Genomic DNA, 18,536 nt, shown 5'->3' on the forward strand with positions numbered 1-18,536 from the left:
AAAGTATATTCTTGAGGGAGACGAAAGAATGGTAGTATCGTTGCAAGAAAGAGGTAAATTCGATGGAACGAAAAAAAAGACGTATAAACACATGAAAGGGCATTAAGGGACATTGATAATTGTATAGAATATTTGAGCTTGGTGGGGAAAGGCAGAAGGACTGTCGATTATTTACCCAAACCGAATCTCTTCTTTTGCTACACATCGACAAGCGTAAATCAGCTTAATACAGGAGAATGAGCGGAAAGCCACGCACCCCACTTACAGATCCCTTTTCAGGAGTGAGAGGCCTACCACTCTCAATCCTTCTTTTCTTATCTTCCAGTTCTTGCCTTTGCTTCTCCAGAGCATCTTTCATTTCTCTATGTCGAAGGTATAATTCCTCTTCAGATTGTTTCAATTTAGCTTCTTTTTCTTGTACTTTTTGTTGGAACACCATTTTCATCTCTGCTTCCATCTTTGCAAGTTTAGCTTCATGCAATGCTCTCTCTTCAGCTTGTTTGGCAGCGGGACTATCACCACAACATCAGCTTTCCCTCGCAGATCTTTCTCGTGAACAGACTGACTTAGTCTCCTTGAACACTGTCTCGTCTTGTGACACGCCCATAGCTTTCAGTTTATCCGTTCGGTAATTCTCATACAAGACATCATTGGTGTGTTCCCTCAACTCCTCCATATGGGTTCTGACCAACATTTGTCGAAGTTTGACGAAATCACAGTGATCTTCGTTGTCTACTTCGATGACACCCCAAGGGTAAGCTCTGCCTCTGACTTGCCTGCCGTCGGGAGAGTTGACTAGGGTATCTGAACCGACAACGGCAAATGGTACCTTGCTCTGTGGTTGAAGAAGAACGTCAGCTGGACCGTCGAATATACATTTGCCAGCTGAACAGACACACAATGATCTCCTCATTCTCCTGTATAGTTTCCTCGTCCTCGTTCTCGTATTGAGGGGGTTGGAAGATCCGGATACCGTGATGAGCGATATCAGATAGGATCTATACCGTGTGCTGTCAGCTTTAGGAGCTGTAGAACAGGCCAGCTGAAAATGCACTCACCCGCTGCTTGAATAAAACGATCTCATCGTCGGTCATTGTGTCCGCCTTGGCGATAACAGGAATCAAGTTGACTTTGGTGTGCAAACGTCGCATGAATTCGATATCGATGGGTTTGAGTCTGAAACGAAAGTATGAGCTGAGTCTGCGTGTAACGTTGCGCTACACCTAGCTTACGAATGACCGGTAGGTTGAATGAAGTAGATACAAGCATGTACTCGATTGTCAACCAGTTTCAGTCTATTAACTCTATTTTCTTGCTCCAAGTAAGCATCAAATCGAGCTTCTATATTATCGACGATAGGTTTCCAGCTGCAATTAGCACATGTATCAGCTTGGCTCTTCGTTGTGAGTCATACCCATAACTGAGATGAAAGCTGACCTTTCATCGTTGTTGACGAAATCTCCGAAACCAGGTGTATCAACTACCGTCAACTTCAATCTAACACCGTTCTCTTCGATTTCTGTAAATTTCAATGAGGCGTCAGTTCCGATTTAATACAAAGGAGTATGGTTGCCAGGTATAACTCGCCAGCAGAGATAGATTCAATTTGTACTGTTTGACCCCTATCTTCCCCCGGCGCAGGTACGTTTTTAGGTTGATATAATTTGGTCTCGAAAAGTGTATTTATAAGTGTCGATTTACCAAGACCGGATTCGCCTATCAGGTAAATCAGCACCAATCGACTGTATTGGCTTGAGGGCGAGACATTGATGAATGACTCCTTTGCTATAACGTATGATGATTAGATGGTCTGTGCTTAACTTACCAACTACCATAGCGACAAATTGGAACCCTCGCCTGTAATTAAAAGTACATCAGCTAAGATTGGGGCAATCTATAAAATATAGCTGATTTGGTATAATACCCACCTTACACTCCTTCGATGTACTTGGTTGGGCAAATTACTGAATCCTACCCAGCTTGCTAATTTTTTACGAGCAGGCTGTTGAGCTTGGACAGATCCAGCGTTCGCATTCCCATTAAGACCTGGTTCAGTTTTGACAGGATATCCCGAAGGACTTATCGCCCTTGAATTGTGTAGACTATCTCCATTAGGTGAAGCGGCATTAGACCTCCCTTCTCCGTACGTTCCGTTTGTAGTTCCATTACCATTGGAATGTTCATAATATCCTTCAGACATTTCAAGCTGAGATTAGACCAGACTGAATCTCAAATTACTCAAATGAGACGATAAAGAGTGTCAATGCAGAAGAAAATTCTTCTTTTTTCGATGTTTTCGGAAGGGGATGGAATAAGATTGGTCAGGTAGATAGGATATCAAAGGTATATGTGAAGATGGGATTTGTTATAGTAGTGACACTGACTGAATGAATAGACAATGAAATAACACGGACCATTCAACAACTTCTAACACGCGCACGCACGGGGCACCAATTCAACTAATAAACGATAACAAATTAGGCTATCCACGTGACTGCCACAATACGGTAATACCACTCATATCACCGCACCTTCACCTTGTCAGTTAACCACTTTATTATCTTGAATTTCAACATTTATAATATAATCTCGCACGCGATACATATCATAGTCTATCTACAAATACACTTCACCCGGCCGCATTCGATACAGAAGAGGACATTTAGAGATATCAACACAGAATCATTGGAAAGACGTTGCTTCATCTCGAAAAATTGACCTACGTTGAGGCCATACTCGATTCGCTTGTTTTCGTTATATTAAAATGAGGTTGACTCCAGATGTAGGTGATATTACTACGAATCTAAATTATTTAGACATGACATACTTACATCTCCTACTCGTAGTTTGTTTCAAAAGCTCCTTCAGTTAGTTTACCCACATTGCAACATCTTTAACATTCGTCAGTCATGGCTAAACAGATTAAAAACATAGCATTTAAATCCATTGAAGGAAAGAGAGTTAGAATTGAGGGGTAGGTCAGACCGACGCACAAGGTAACATGGGCTGGATAGAATACTAATCTCTCTCGCTTTATTTAGGTTTACAAATACCTGTCATTGAAAACTTAGCATCGCATCAAGGATCGTATGATACCTTAAATTTGACTGACAACTCAATAACGGTTTTGGGGAATATACCGAATTGTGAGTATCCCTTGAATTGAGGTATACGAGATATACAGCTTAGTTGCTTTTTCTGTAGCTCCGAGGTTGACAGCTATTCATGCTGCTCAAAATCAAATATCCAGCATAAGTCCTTCCTTACCGCCTAATGTAAGTTACCTTCGACCCACTCTTGCCAAATGTCTCAACTGATGTCGTCATCTTCAAGATACCCAATCTCGTCACACTAGGTAAGCTACTTGTATATAGTCGTACTGCTGCCTAGCTCATGTTTCTGTCCCGTCGTTTAGTCCTCACCGATAACGCCATTTCCTCTCTTGCTTCCCTATTACCTTTAGAAACCTTAACATCGTTGCGGCATCTAGTATTAAAGGGCAACCCGGTGACTCAGCATGAGCATTATAAGGAGTTTGTGGTCTGGAAGGTGAGCCTATCTTTGCTTCGTGAAGAGCGAGAGGTGAGAAACTCATCCCGTGCTCATCATTTCAGGTAGCAAAAGGGAATCTTCACGTATTAGATTATGAACGAATAAAAGATACACTACGTGAAAAGTCACGAAAATTATTGATAGATCCTCTTACCGAACTCCCAAATTCATTAGCACACCAACTTTCCATACCTACCACTTCTTCCGTTACATCTTCAGCATTTTCAGCAAGCGCAAATAAAGCAACTCCGATTAAAGGCGGAAAAGGAAGATTAATGACTCCTGATGAGAAACGAAGATTAGTAGAAGCTTTAACAAATGCTAAAACTTCAGAACAAGTGAGGAAAATTGAAAGAATGTTAGCGGAAGGTATGATACCTGAGGGCGGTGTCGAGGCTGCTGTGAATGGAAGTGAGGGGAAAATAGAAGAGGTTAATGGGTCTTAGGAATTTGCCTGTACTTCACCATTCTTCGGCGTCGGGAAAGGAATGTATCATAGAAGTGCAATCGATCAGCAAGCCGTAAAAACATTATTAGAGTCTTAGGATCCGAATAGACTATACTCGCATGGTGTACCGAGCAGCAAAAAGTACATTCAATAGAATGAGCAATAAATCATATATTTGTTGTCTAGAATAATGATGCACATTGTACATCGTACCTCCTGTATTGACATCTATCTATTACTGTTTAGTATTCACCCCCGTTCTAGAGCATTGAATCAAGACACCGCTTAAAATTGCCCCTCCATAGTCTAAAGATGGCTTCTAGCTTGATCTTGATCTAAAAGAGGCTTTCATTTCAAAGCTTCAATTAACCATTGCTTGAGATCTTCAATTTCTTGAGGTGAAGAAGAATGAGGTAATCCTTTATAACTTTCAAACCTTATTCCTGGTCTTTGAAAAGTTGTTCCGGGTGATAATAATGGGAAACCTAAATTCTTCAACATTTCGATAGATTGTTGACCATCTATCAGGTAAGGATGAATTGTTAGACTGTATAAGCATAAATGATTTGTGAATTATGAAATTTATACTTACATTCGTAATTTACTACTGGATCTGCAGTTCCATGACCCCAAAAAATAGGAATTTGATTAGCATGATCAGTTTTGATCTTTTGATCAAAACATAATATAACATTTCATCAGCAAATTCAATTAATCATTTCAAATTAAAAGATGAAAAAAAAAAAAATGAAAATGAAAATGAAAAAACTAACTTCTTCGGCTTTATGATTTAAAGCTAACCAAGTTGATAAACCAATTACACCACCTAAATTTTTTCTTTTTGTTGTTAAAGCAGTTAAAATTGAAATTACACCACCTTGTGAAAAACCACCTATTATAATTTTATTTTCAGGTATACCTAAATTAATTTCATTTTGAATTAAATTATCAATTTTTTCAATTGAATTTAATAAACCTTTTTCATCATCATATTTTGAATTTGTTAAATTATTTAAAGAAGATAAATCAAACCATCCTGGCATTTTCATACCTCCATTTAAAGTTATTGGAATTTCAGGTGCATGTGGTAAAATCCATTTTACATTTGGAAATGTATTCCATAATGATTTTGCAACTGGTAACCAACCGTGACCTATCAAAGGAGATTTAAGATTGTAATCAAATCATATTTATGGATTGTAAGCAAACATACCGCTATCACCAAGGCCCTGATCGCACTCAGATATCAGCTATACATCCATTCAAGAGAAATCATAAGCTCACATGTAAGAAGATGACTGTTGCAGTGTGTGCCTCTTTAGGTGATACTTTGAGATGCTTCAGTTGAGTAGACATGATTGCCGATGTCGGAGGTATATTTGATACAGGTCGCGAGGGATGAGGGAATAGACTGGCGGTGAAGTAGACGAATGCAAAGAGGATGATGATGAGAACGAAGGATCTGTATGAAACAGGTATCATAGGTCTTCAACTCATGCATATGTAGGTGATTGATAACAACAGATGCTGAATATCCCAATACAATGCTGAGCTGACAATCGGCTCTAATCGTTTATTGCTCGTGATTGCGGAGTCTCCACATCTCACCTCCCGAAGAATAATTCGATAGAATTCAAGCGGCAAAAAGAATCAGCATACAAAGGTTCAAGGTAATTATTCTCGTCAAAAAGTACCATAGGATCAGCAAACGAAAAATGACCTCAATAATACCTTGTCTGTCCTTTCGAAAGAGCTTATCTCAGTACGCTACCTTTCTTCCCCGTTTGAGCTCAAGAGCTCTATCCACTTCGAAAGTACGACGAGATGTTCTCTCAGAACTGGAGAATCAACTTCATCCTAGAGCATTGATTGAGAGAAAACGAAAAGAATTTGAAGAAAAATACGGTGATAAACTGAAAAAGAAAGTCAAATCGTGAGTCAAATAAACTATCGATGTTTTTGATGCAAGTTCAGCTGACTTTTTGATGTTTTTAGTGAAGGAGTAAAAGATCTTGATTCATTAAAGCTCAAAGTTTTAGCTCCTTCCGTTAAAGCTGCTTTGAAAGCTAAAAAAGCTAAAGAAGCAGCTCTATCTGAAATAAAGCTTGAAGAAGAGGAAGAACAATTTAAACAGGATGTAAAAGGGCAACAAAGTGCTAGTGCAAAATTATCTGATGCGGTGGAAAGAAGACTGAAGGAGAGGGAATTAAAGAAGAAAGAGGGCATAAAGCACAGTCAAGCGGAAGGTGATCGAGCAGGAATCAAGGTGGGTCCTGATGTATTCCGATTATCTGCGATATCAGTCGCCTTCATAATCGAAGTTTGATTCGCTCATTCAACCGTTAAATGTAGCCCCTATCCTCTATCATAAATCTACCACTCATTCACTTGACACCTCACGACACAAATGCAATTTCTCAAATTTGGACAGCATATCATACTGCTCATCCAACATTATCTAATTCATTCTTATCAGCTCCAGTACCTTCAGAAACATATAAATCAATGTTAGAAGTAGCTAAAAGAAATCCATTTTTCGTATTACCTTTACCTAGATTAACAAATTCAGAATCAATTTCAAAAAAACAAGAAGAAGAAGGAGGAAAAGGAGGAGAAATAAAAACAGATGAATATGAAATGTTTTATTTACAATGGATATTTCATCCTACTTCAGAAAAATCAAATCCACCAACAAATTCAAAAGAACCTTTACCTTTAAATACAAGTATAATTTTTACACCTTTAGAAGAATTTAAAAAACAAGGTGAATGGTCACAACCTTTTTTAACATTAACTCATTATACAGATTTATCACAAACTCATAATTTAGTTTTAATGAGAGGTGAAATTTCACCTGAATCTGCTTCTGGACCTAAAGGATCTTTAACAAATCCTGGTTTTTTACTTTCACAACAACAAGCTCAACTTTTAGCATTAGCTTTACAAAGATTTTATTGTACTTCTATTCAACCTTTAGGCGAAAGTCCAAAAGATACTCAAGATAGATTGAAAAGAGCTCAAGCTTTAGTTGATTTTAGAGAAAGACCTGAACAATGGAGTTGGGAAGGTTTGGTTGAACAAGCTTATGGTGGATTAGTATAGATAGATCAAAATAGAGAAGAAGGTAAGAAGTAATGCATTCCTTTTTACAGGGTAAAGGGATTCGAAAATAGAGAATCAAGTATTATCGATCGAGCGGAAAGTACTGATATTGAGCGAAGAAATGTGCTACAATCAGCTGACATCAACTAACACCGATATACCCAAACTGACGTAGGTGAAACGGCCCAAACATTTTATTTCCAGTATATAAACTGTTTTAATACAATATATCGACCGCGTAAAACATCAACGTACCATAACGGTAAAGTTCGTCTGACCATATCGAGCATCCTTGCCAGTAGCCAACAGGTTTATCAGATCGATTGATATTCAATATATGGTCAAAACCGGTAGAATCATGTATTGAATGTTGACTGCTCTGATAAACCTGTTGTCTACTTGCAACGATGCTTGATGTAGGAACCCAGAGAATCGTCTGTCTTCGACATTCGTTATGAATTAGAGGGCGCGCGATCAATCCGTTTGGGGGTTTCTTTTTGGACTGACACCCGATGATTAGGGCTAACTAGAGCTAATGATCGAGGTCGCCCGACTGGTATTGAGATCAGAGGTCCAAGCTCAGATGGGAATTGGCTGTATAAAACCAGTTTCAAAGTTTTTTTTATTTCATTCGCTTAAGATGAGAGAGAACGAAGCGATATGCAATCACGACTCATTATTCAATGCAGATATCGGAGCAGATTTACATGGTGCTTAAAGGTATATATGCCCTTGAGACTCAAAAATGCGATCGTGGTACTGAGCCATAACGGTCAAGTCATGACTTGATCTGGCCGTCTTGTAGGGGACGCCCCCCTTCCTCCAGAACCTGCAAGGCCCTGGTTATTTCTGGCGATTTGTCTCCATGGAAACGCGCGGTCAAATCTCTACCGAATATCTTTTTGACTAATTGATTAGTGGACGATGGAGAAAGAGTGAAGCTGACGAGATTTATCCCAAATTTCGAATCACAATTAATGAATTTGGAAAATGGCAACGGAAGATCAATACAGGACTCCGTTAACAGTATTAAAGAAGAATCTACTTTTACTTACTCAGTCATTGCTCAATGGTCTACTCTTAGACAAACATACACCTTGTGTTCAAGAACTCGCATAGAACTAAGTGATAAAACGAAATTTTGTTCAAAACGAGATTACGCTTTCTTTAAGGTATATAAACCCTTTTAACACATATTTTCGATCGTGTTGCAGGACCATAACGGTTAAGTCATATTGATTCGGCTTCTTGGGTGGACCAGGTCCCCAAGAAGCCGATGATGGTATGGCGAAAAGTTTCGCAAGGAACGCACGATCAATTCTTTTACTCGACATTCTTTTTCATCGGTATAACCTATTGAAAAGGAAAGTGTGGTGATTTGACCCAGTCAAAAGGTCTAGGTCTAAAAAGTGAAAGGATGCAACGTGTTTTCGTTGTTCTTTGCGTCATATTCGGTATCTCGGTCAACTCGCATCAAATTTGGCGAACGATAACCTTTCTTGTGTACATTGATTATATCGAGTACATACCTCAATTGCAATGCAATTATGAATATTTCGCATGAACGGTCGATGCGTTAAAGAGGGACTCTTCAACCGGGAATCCAGTAGAATGTCGTTCCGTATAGTGTTATCGCTGCACAAGCGTATCCTACAGTACTCCCGCATTCATGATCTGCTGAATATGAATTCAGCAATATTGGCTCATATTTCTACTCGGAGTGAACTTATAATGACATAACCAATTTGTTGCTTGATAGAGTATATAAATCGTAAAATGGATATATCATTCGATCGCGTAATAAAACGACGGTGAACCACAACGGTTAAGTCCGTTGACTGAGTCGGTTTGTACATCATGCACGTGCATACAACGGGCCCATTGTATGCTCGTGCATGTTGTACATGCCGATCGGAAGATGGGCGAACTGTCTCGAAAGGGGCGCGCGATCAATTCTTTTCTAGGTATTACACATGAGTATATTTTTGCGATTTATACACAGTGTTCGTGGTAAGAGGAGAAGATGAAGAATCGGGTTTGGCAACATCTGCTGGTTCATTCTTGAAGTGATCACTTCTATCGATCAACTGGTGGATGTTCCCCTCACGTCATGGTAATTCCCCCTAGACCTTCGCGATTCTCAGCGAAATTGTTATGTCAAGTCTACTATAGCGAAAGACACGAGGTGATTTAATTGTCGTTAAATTTACGTTAGAACAAGTACCAACATCATTGGCAGACAACCAATTTGGGGTATATATACCCTAATAACATATCAGCATACGACCGTGTACTTGAAACAGTGCTGAACCATAACGGTTAAGTTTGTCAGTTGAGCCGCTCCATGGATGTGGATTTCATGGACCGGCTCGATTGCAGGCGATTGTCTTTAAAAAGGCGCGCGATCAATTCCTTTTTATGTGTTAGTCAACTGATATGTTTTTGCAGATTATACACAGCTATCGTGGCTTCAGAGTGGAGAGTGGAAAGGGGTGATCGAAGGAGGGTCAGTTTTTATTAGATCGCTGGCAAGAAAGTAGGACCACGCTATTCACATTTTTGAAAGTTCATCAAGAAGAAAATACATTGTGATTAGCATGACAACCAAAGTACAAGAAATACAACGTATAATGTGAATATACAACCAAATGTCTGAATTGTAATTATTGCAATGATCTAGCCATTTTCCTAGTGATCATCTTCCTCCCTTCTAAACCTTTATCAGGCAGCTTCACTCTCCACAAGCGTAATACCTGCCAAGCAGATTCAGGCAATTCCATGTTTCTTCCAGGTTCTTGCCATTCTATACTTTGCCCTAAAAGCTTATAGACCTTATTTAGAATCGGTGGAGGTACAGTAGCATTTCTAAATGAAGTATGATCAACCCATCTAATTTCCCCAGCTTTTCTCATCGTTTCATACTTCTCTGCATACTGATGATCATATATCTTTGGTTGAACAGTCAACAGTTCTAATCTTTTAAAGTGATAGAATTCTTCACCAGTAGCTTGATTTGTATAACATCGAATCAATACTCCGTTCACACGTTTGTCATTCCATTTGGAACTATCTAAAGCTTCTTCAATAGATAAGTTGGATAGACAGCTAAATTGTATTGCCAGCAAGTTTGGAGCTTGACGAAGATGGTTAATAACGTGAGGAGAAATTGAATTACGAGGTGGAGGAGCTTTAGCCCAATCCGGAGCAGCTAAATGACGAGACCATTTGGTTGTTCGACATGGAACGAGAATGACCTTCAAAGAGGCGAAAGGCGGAACAAGTATGTTCTATTTCAGTTGAGTCGTCTACAATGAGCTAAACGGTCTCCCTTCTATGTTTTATTAGTATATTCACTCACCTCAATATAGGTTTCACTCTCGCTTCCAATATCTTGATTTTGTACAGTAATCTTGACATTGTCGAATCCCTCCTCTGATATTTTCTCAAAACACCATCTAGCGTACAACCCTCCATACCACTCCACCCGCTTTAAACCATTATGCTCTCTGAGAGTCTTAACTTCCGTCGAAGATAGGTCCTCGCTGTAATCTGCCCATGCACCGCCATCTTTTGAACAATGGATACTCAGATTCTCCAAATAAGGAGCGGCCTTGATAATTCGATATATAGCGGGAAAAGCTCGTGGATCCAAGTGATGAAGTGTCAAAGATTTAAGAAGAGATAAATTGATAGATTCGTGAGCTTCTTTGCGCTTTCTTGGACCCAAAAGTTCCGACCAATTCGGACCTAGTATCAAATATTGAACAGAATCACCAGCTATTTGAAGGACACGTGATATTTCACAGTCCGATCGATAAAATTCTGATAAATCAATATCTAAGGTATGTAATTTAAGTGAATGTAGAGCTGTAAATCCTACATGGTTGAAACAATCTGATGTACAAGGTTCAAGCGACTTGTGATTTGTGTCCATCAATCTTAGATCCAATACTTCTGCTCCAATTTTGAAGATTCTCAGATTGTTTCTAATTAATTTTATTAATTCATGTAGATTCTCATATTTTGCAAATGGATCGCCAGGTATTTGAGGAAAATCTAATTCCAATTTCTTAATCCAACTTATTCGCGCTGAATGTCTTTCTAATGCAGACAAGACCTGGTTTATCCTAGCTAAGAATTTCAAACACCTAACCTCCCAATATGGTTCTCCTTGTATTGAACTCCAATCAATCTGTGTCATAGTTGAATTGAAACTATTTAACAGATCCTCGTTCTCAGGAGTGAGTTTGTTCTGCACTTTCCATCCGCCGAGGATCCTGATTTTCTCCCATAAGCGCTTCTGGTACTCCCATTTTTCGGGCATTGAGATAAGAATTGTCGACCATATACTTGACTCAGCCGCATCTTGTAGAGATCTTGAAGTTATTGCTAGATTGTTAGCATCGGATTTAGTGAGATAGGAAACTACCCTCAATTTTAGCTCTGATGGGAGTTGTTCGATCGGTGAAGTCGAAGGTGGGTATGGTGGCTTTGCACATAGTACTAAGGCTGGTTTACGAGGCATTGTATCTACAGTAAACCACGTAAGCTTTGTTTACCAGGTAGAACGAAGCTGTAGCTAAAACTGTTGAAACGAGAGTTGCTTCATGAATGAATAGATAAGGGAAGCGGCAATGGATCGCGAACAAATGGAACGATGACAATAAACAGCTAAAAGAGGGATTTCCACGTGATTATCATAATTGACTCCGCCCTGATACTATTATCATTGAATTTTGACCTGATTTGCTGCTTCGTCAAAAAGTATGATCGACATCTTTGTCAAAGAGAATGTACTTTATGCCTCATCAAATAGCGCTCATCGGAAAGGGTTTCGTCCAAAGGTCATATACATCGCACACACCCTTCGTTCCTAAGCTAAGGGGAGTAATCGAAGATGGTCCGAGCCTCGCCGAACGCGCTCTTCAGGGGTCTTGGAAGAAAACCGTATTGTCGACGGATATATGCCTAAAACTTTGGCTCAGACTGTGATTGAGAGCAAAAAATCGAGCTTAAGTCAACGCATATGCGTCAACTTTGTAGATAGACAACTTGAAAGGAGACTTTGCTCATCATCAAGGATATCATACGACCAAACCACAGCTCATCTCATAAATTCTTGGAACTGCTAGATATCATCATATCGGATTATCTCAATATGGATACACCTGTGATTCCTTGTCCAACGCCATTCATCGATCATATCGCAGGACAAGCACTTGGAATTGATCTACCGCTCAGGATCTGGCCTGCAGTGAAGAAAGACGGAGAGATTGGAAGAGAATTAGGCAAGAGACCTTGGGTGTTTTGGATTCATGGTGGTGAGTCAAGGTGTTGTTCTCGTTAAGATTCCTTTGCCTCATTGATGATCGATTTGTATCTATCTACCTGATCAACGAATAATCTCAATATTCAGCTCATGTAAACACGGCTGACTCTTATATGTATGTGTAGGCGCATTCATGTATGGTAAACATTACGTTCCCAATGCATGGGTAATACCAGCTTTTAGATCATTATCATACCATGTCGTTTCCGTCTCATACCGATTCGTACCTCAAGTTACACACGATGACATTGTGTCAGATATACTTACTGCTTATACATGGTGTAGAAACAATTTAGAAGCTGTATTAGGAAAAGGAAATGTAGCTTTAGATTCATTTGTTAGTGCAGGAGATTCAGCTGGTGCTCATTTAGCATTATGGTGCGGTAATCATCTTTCACCACCCCCAAAAGCCATTGTAGATATATACGGATTGACTTCTTTAGATGATCCATTTTATTCTCTCTCAATCCCAGATCTTCCTTTACCAATCTTGGGTAATTCCTCCACCGAAGAATTAGATAAAGCTTTAGAAAATAGAGATCCGAAAAATGCAGTGATCACGAGTGCTTTCACATTAGAACTTGAACCTTACACTTCGGTTGAGAATCTCAACATTGCTTAGGGAACAAATTACCAACCTACCATAAAGGATATTCTTAGGGCAGATATGAATGTATACACTTTTAAGAATGGTTTGAAAATGAATAATATTTTTAGACGATATTTGTTTGAAACGGAAGAAGATTATACAAAGGAATTACAAAAATGGTCTGCTATGTATCATATTGATCCTGCTAACAATTATCCTCCAGTAATTATTGTTCATGGTAAATCCGATACGATAGTACCCGTTACTCAGAGTCATCAACTCGCTGAAAAACTTAGAAAGATGGGTGTGGAAGTGAGAGAAAATTATGTTGATGGAATGGATCATCTATTCGAAGCTTATCTTGCTGTTAGTTTTGGTCTTCCTCAGTCCTGCTTCAGAGATAGCTAATGTCGAAGTCGATGTAGGGACCGGAAGATCCGATGTGGGAGAAGGCTGTCGTACCAGTGTTGGCATTCGTCAAAAAGCATTTGGGCTAGTTTGTTCAGCGTTGAGCGCTTGTTTGCGAATGCCTTTAATGCAGGATCGGATTTATATAATACATAATCGTAAAATTTGCTTACGATCAATGCATGATCAGCGGATCACTCTTATCCGCTCTCCAATCTGCCGTTTTGAAGGAAGTTCAGTAAGCAAAACTCAGCCAAAATCGCCAACGTTATTTCTTTTTCTGAATCGTTGTCTTTTCTCTAAGCTCTTGACGTAACGATTCAGCTCCTCAAGAGGAATAGGGTAAGCTGTTCATGGAGATCTAGACCTACTTGGCAGACTAAAAGAGGGTGCTGGAATGGTCTATTCTCAGAGTGGTGTAGCGGAAGGGTACTTTCGTGGACTTCTGAGGGAAATCCGCTGAAGATCCGAGTCTTTTATTTCAAAGATGATAGCACGCGCTAAGCTTCTCATGAGGGATCCTTTTCCGATAATGGATGCTGCATACAGACCTGTCGATGCCTTGTTTGATCCGATATACGCGCACTACTGTTGAAGGGTTTCCCCCGTCGGTAAGATCACTGAAACAAATCGCATGAGGACATTATTCAGTCCAGATCAAAACCCGCTTCTCCTTTACCAGAGTCTATCTATCTATCTACCTAGGGTCTCAGAAGTATCCGCTTTCTGATCTATAGCTGTGTTGTCATGTATATAAGTGAAATTGATGGGATGCATGAACAAAGATTAGTATTTTTGCCACATTTCCTAAATGGGTAATTTAATGAAACGGGGTGATAGGCCAGTGCGGCAGTGTATGATTTCCCTTGACAACGACTATACTAGTATCTCAATCTGTCATGTTATACATCTTGTACTATCAAATTTTCTCCAGCGTTCCTGTATAAGTCAAGACCAGTCCTGTTCAGTCTCAAAAACGCTCCCTCCATGTTGCTGTGAAATTTCTTTTTTTCTCTTTTGGATCTCCTTGCATCAAGCTGAAATCCATCTTACATATCATCACCCAACCTGAGATATTTTAACTCTCTTCTTCACAATTAGACTACATAAAACTAGAATTCTGCTTCCATGTCAGTAGCAGCAGAATTAGCCAGGGTTCGTCTGGAACCTCGGGCCCGAAGGATCGAAGAGAGCAGATCGGATACGAGTGGTAGTGTTGCTGAGAGTGAACTGGAAAGTGCGCCTACAGACGAGGACCCAGATGCGGATAATGAATATGTAGTCGGTAAGTTCAGCAGCCCTTATACGTCATTCAGCTCTTCTGAGATGGTTAGAACTGACGACTGATTTGGTCTAGATGCCATTAAATGGGCCAAATACAGAGATTCAACCCGAGATAGATCAGATGGTTATACTGGTTGGCATTATGGTGTCATGTGGAACGGTTACCTGAAGACTGGATCTGAGACCGAAGAGCCTTTAAGAATGTTCAAAGGTGATAAAAAAGGAAAATATCCACTTATTGATGAGTAAGTACTGTGACTGTCAATGTTCCTCATCAAATTTTCACTGAAAATTACTCCGTAGATTTTGGAACGCTCTTGGTATCACGATACCGCCTAAGAAGAAGGAGCCAATGGGCACAGTGGGAACAGTCTATGAATGTCCGCCTAGCCTTCTGAGTGAGTCTTATTCTATTTCTCGTAATGCGAGATGTGTCGTTTCAAGTATAGTAGCTGATGTTGTGATGAATTTTCAGGATCATGGTTCAAGAGAAATCCCACCAAACGAAAAGGTCATTTCAAATACAAAAGATCTTACGAAACATACAGACGTCGAAGAGCGAAAGAGATACAAAGGGAGAAACTCGAACGAGAATTCAAACCCGTACCTGAAGATCTATACACCAAAAAGGCCGATTCAGATTATTACCTCCTAAAGAAAAGGTTGCGGGAAAGAAGACGTTTAGAAAAGACTATGGTCACTAACAGTCTCTCAGCACGTCCAGCTTCTGGTACTTCGACAAGGACACCAACCCCTGGCCCGTCCAACCCGGTCAAATCACCGCCTCAGCCATCATTGCCCGTCGGATCGAAAGTGGACAAGGGCAAGAAAAAGGTTAGAACTGATTCGCCTGTATCAAGGGCCCCTTCGCCTCCACCTACTGGAAAGGGCAAAGGGAAAGCCCAGGGCTTTGGGAACTCTTCTGCAAGCAAGGGCAAAAGCAAGATTACGTCCGATGTAAAATTCCTTGGATCTCCTTCTTCTAGTCTCGGCTCGCTTTTCGATTCTGACAAAGAAGATGTCGAAGTTGACGATGCGCTTAAGGCTTCATCAGAAGAGGAAGAAGAACAGATAGAAGAACCTGTCCAACAGCCCTTATCATCCAAGAGAAAAGCCAATTCCCCGATCGCCTCAACTTCTTCTAGCGACAAACGAGCAGAGAAGAAGGCGAGAAAAGAAGAAAGGACTGCTAAGTTGGCAACTTCGAAGATCGCTAAAAGAATCATATCCCCTCCGCCGTCTACTCCAGCAGCTACTTTCGGCGAACTTCAAGAAGGTATCTTTGATGCTCCACCTACTCCGGCAGCTTCCACTTCCGCAGCCTCTGCTACCGCATCAGCAATCGCTTCTGCCTCAACCGCTCAGCCTTCGACTTCTGCTCCTGCTACCACTGAGCCTGATTCAGCGGTATCGAAACCCAGCAGTCCGGTTGCGCCTACAAAGCCCGTTCTTAGCATCCAAAATGTTTTAGCTGGTCTCAAAGCTCAACAATCGGCTGGACCTACGAATGTTCAAAGCCTAAAGACCACTTCACAAACTCCAGCCGCCACTGAAAAGTCAACAACCTCATCCGCTGCTGTCCGGTTTGCGGAAGAACCCAAAGATCCCAATCTGCCCACTCCCATCGTCAAATCCCCTCCTACGGGTCCTGGCAAGCCCAATGTTCCAGTCAGCTCGACCGTTGTCAGCGATCTGGCTGGACCTGTTGCTCACTTCAATCCGGCACCCGTCGCATCAGCCTCGACAGCCCGAGCGGCACCGGTGATCAATAAACCCAAATATGTACAACCGTCGAAGATACAGCTTGTCGATATTCCGATTAAACCCGTGAATGAACGAACTGAACGCAAAGCACCGACCAATCCTAGAGGTTTCAATCAGAAAGCTCCACTGGCCTCAGCAAATCTGCCAGCTCGTCCCACTCAAACATTCGTACCCAGAACGAATTATCCTCCTCAACCTTATGCGCCAAGTGCGAAAAACGGGAACGTGCCACCAACCAGAAGTCCCATCACGTGAGTACTCGTCACCGTGTTCATAATGATCGCAATCTAACCATCGTATATAGCCCACAAACTCCAGCGCTGCCGCGAGTAGCATTAGCAGCGGATCCTAGACGAAAACCTACTGCTGCGTGAGTCATCTCAGTCGTTGTACGATCCTCAGCTGATAATCCGTTGTAGTAGTAATACAGTCACGAACCCCCCGCCCACCCCAATCTCAGCTACCATCCCCAAAGAGCCCGTCAACTTTTCCCTCAAACCCGTTGACGTTACTGGCGGTCTCGTCACTTTCTCGCCCTCGCTCTTGCTGAAGAATCCTGGAAAGTTCGTGCAGGTAATGAGATATTGTATGACCAACCCAAATTGGGGCGCCTACCTCATTCCCGCGGCTATGGAATTCTTCCATCGAGGACTGGGCATTAACCAGTGCGTCCTGCTTTTTTCTACACTATATGACGTTAGGCACTAATGTTCCTCAATGACTGTTTGTAGGTTGTGCCCGGATTCCACCACTGCTTTTTCGGTACTAATACAGTTCTTGTCTTTGGATGATCAGCTTCGAGCATTGTCCGGGGCGGGCATAACCTCAGGAGGTGGCATACATATCACAGCCTGCCCTCCCAACCCTTACGCCCATCAAGCTTGCCAGGAATGGAAGCTTTGGATCCATGATATACTCCAGACGACCGAATATCAACAACTCGTTGCTCTTTGCGAAAAGTACGATACTCAAATCGCTGGGCCAGCTGTAGGCTTGATGTTGCGGAATCTTGACATAGGGAAGATTGAAGATCTGCAAATCGATGATCTCAGTGGTATGCGAAAGCGTAAGAACGATATAGGCAATTATTCGAGATTCGTCTATGTCAGCGAAGATACCAGGCTACCGGTCGACTGTGTGAGTGTCTACTGGATTCGCACATTGACATGTACATCAGCTGACTGATTGATACCTTCAGATTGAATTCCTAACGACTGATGAATTCATGCGAGTTCTACAAAAACCCTCTACTATCGAGAGCAATGGAAATGCGCAATAACGCGTCAGTGGGATCGGCGATCGCCGCTTTGGAATAAAATGGGCTGAGACCCCCCTTGTCTCAAAGTATGGAAGGAAGCTTGTCACATGAAGTGAGTTTATTCAATTCTCCTTCTTTGCACCTCTTTACTTTGCATCTATCCCCTCACACACTCAATCATTCCTGCATCCATTCCATTCCATCACTTTGTGCTTGCACATTTCACTAGCAGAGGGAACTTAACAGCCAATTACAAGCTGGATTCACCTCCAGAGAGATGGCTGGCTGGACAAATTTCAGATCTGCCATTCTGTGTGTAGAGACATCCTACAGAGGAGCAAATGCTACTAGAAAAACCCTCAGATTTTTTGTGAGGAATATTCTGGGAGACCAGATGCTGCTCAGCTGCTGGTTGACTGCTGATGTCTGATCTTCACTTTTGCTTGGATGCTGACATTTTTCACTTTTCTGGTGATAGTTCACAGTCCTGGATTGCTTTGTCACAACTCAGATCAAGGTGGATTTCTTTGTCTACCAACTCAACATAGTCTGTGCATATATCATAACCAAAACATCTTAGTCATATCTTGGATCACCTTCTTGACCCACTTGGAGGTACAGGCCATTTTTATGGAGACTTCAAACCAACTTTTCTCAAACTCTTTTGTCAGGAGTTTTTTCCTGGCCTCAGTCATATGCATATTTCTTGGCTTTGAGGCTATTCTGACAGACAGTGCTATTCTTGCGTTTTTATCTCTTTGTATCAGGTGGATTTGTTTATACCTGATCTGATGAAATCAAA

At 41.0% G+C, this 18,536-nt stretch overlaps 8 protein-coding genes across 8 annotated transcripts; 5 read left to right on the top strand and 3 right to left on the bottom strand.

Annotated features, from left to right (window-relative positions):
* Nucleotides 1-167: 167 nt before the first annotated feature.
* Nucleotides 168-2,200, bottom strand: I206_106927 (uncharacterized protein; the record flags this gene model as incomplete). Its single annotated transcript, XM_070203428.1, has 10 exons — nucleotides 168-197; nucleotides 266-512; nucleotides 567-835; nucleotides 900-998; nucleotides 1,059-1,176; nucleotides 1,233-1,367; nucleotides 1,438-1,519; nucleotides 1,588-1,716; nucleotides 1,826-1,857; nucleotides 1,929-2,200. The coding sequence occupies 10 exons, from the start codon at nucleotides 2,198-2,200 to the stop codon at nucleotides 168-170; spliced, it is 1,413 nt and encodes a 470-aa protein (XP_070059529.1).
* Nucleotides 2,201-2,764: 564 nt separating this feature from the next.
* On the top strand, nucleotides 2,765-3,998 carry I206_106928 (uncharacterized protein; the record flags this gene model as incomplete). Its single annotated transcript, XM_019157248.1, has 8 exons — nucleotides 2,765-2,782; nucleotides 2,847-2,867; nucleotides 2,935-2,974; nucleotides 3,042-3,146; nucleotides 3,205-3,275; nucleotides 3,334-3,355; nucleotides 3,416-3,549; nucleotides 3,615-3,998. The coding sequence occupies 8 exons, from the start codon at nucleotides 2,765-2,767 to the stop codon at nucleotides 3,996-3,998; spliced, it is 795 nt and encodes a 264-aa protein (XP_019009966.1).
* A 350-nt stretch (nucleotides 3,999-4,348) lies between these two features.
* Nucleotides 4,349-5,356, bottom strand: I206_106929 (uncharacterized protein; the record flags this gene model as incomplete). Its single annotated transcript, XM_019157247.1, has 5 exons — nucleotides 4,349-4,521; nucleotides 4,593-4,668; nucleotides 4,774-5,153; nucleotides 5,214-5,229; nucleotides 5,285-5,356. The coding sequence occupies 5 exons, from the start codon at nucleotides 5,354-5,356 to the stop codon at nucleotides 4,349-4,351; spliced, it is 717 nt and encodes a 238-aa protein (XP_019009965.1).
* A 359-nt stretch (nucleotides 5,357-5,715) lies between these two features.
* I206_106930 (uncharacterized protein) lies at nucleotides 5,716-7,102 on the top strand (the record flags this gene model as incomplete). Its single annotated transcript, XM_019157246.1, has 3 exons — nucleotides 5,716-5,933; nucleotides 5,996-6,266; nucleotides 6,353-7,102. The coding sequence occupies 3 exons, from the start codon at nucleotides 5,716-5,718 to the stop codon at nucleotides 7,100-7,102; spliced, it is 1,239 nt and encodes a 412-aa protein (XP_019009964.1).
* A 2,663-nt stretch (nucleotides 7,103-9,765) lies between these two features.
* I206_106931 (uncharacterized protein) lies at nucleotides 9,766-11,627 on the bottom strand (the record flags this gene model as incomplete). Its single annotated transcript, XM_019157245.1, has 2 exons — nucleotides 9,766-10,389; nucleotides 10,461-11,627. The coding sequence occupies 2 exons, from the start codon at nucleotides 11,625-11,627 to the stop codon at nucleotides 9,766-9,768; spliced, it is 1,791 nt and encodes a 596-aa protein (XP_019009963.1).
* Nucleotides 11,628-12,260: 633 nt separating this feature from the next.
* On the top strand, nucleotides 12,261-13,053 carry I206_106932 (uncharacterized protein; the record flags this gene model as incomplete). The annotated part of the gene is made up of 2 exons (XM_019157244.2): nucleotides 12,261-12,423; nucleotides 12,557-13,053. The coding sequence occupies 2 exons, from the start codon at nucleotides 12,261-12,263 to the stop codon at nucleotides 13,051-13,053; spliced, it is 660 nt and encodes a 219-aa protein (XP_019009962.2).
* A 45-nt stretch (nucleotides 13,054-13,098) lies between these two features.
* On the top strand, nucleotides 13,099-13,517 carry I206_106933 (uncharacterized protein; the record flags this gene model as incomplete). The annotated part of the gene is made up of 2 exons (XM_070203429.1): nucleotides 13,099-13,386; nucleotides 13,446-13,517. 2 exons carry the CDS (start codon nucleotides 13,099-13,101, stop codon nucleotides 13,515-13,517), a joined length of 360 nt encoding a protein of 119 aa, XP_070059530.1.
* A 1,039-nt stretch (nucleotides 13,518-14,556) lies between these two features.
* Nucleotides 14,557-17,755, top strand: I206_106934 (uncharacterized protein; the record flags this gene model as incomplete). Its single annotated transcript, XM_019157243.1, has 8 exons — nucleotides 14,557-14,713; nucleotides 14,786-14,957; nucleotides 15,016-15,110; nucleotides 15,188-16,727; nucleotides 16,781-16,846; nucleotides 16,896-17,141; nucleotides 17,208-17,613; nucleotides 17,675-17,755. 8 exons carry the CDS (start codon nucleotides 14,557-14,559, stop codon nucleotides 17,753-17,755), a joined length of 2,763 nt encoding a protein of 920 aa, XP_019009961.1.
* Nucleotides 17,756-18,536: the final 781 nt, after the last annotated feature.

Source organism: Kwoniella pini, chromosome 10 (assembly GCF_000512605.2).
Source record: "Kwoniella pini CBS 10737 chromosome 10, complete sequence".
NCBI classification, from domain to species: Eukaryota; Fungi; Basidiomycota; class Tremellomycetes; order Tremellales; family Cryptococcaceae; genus Kwoniella; species Kwoniella pini.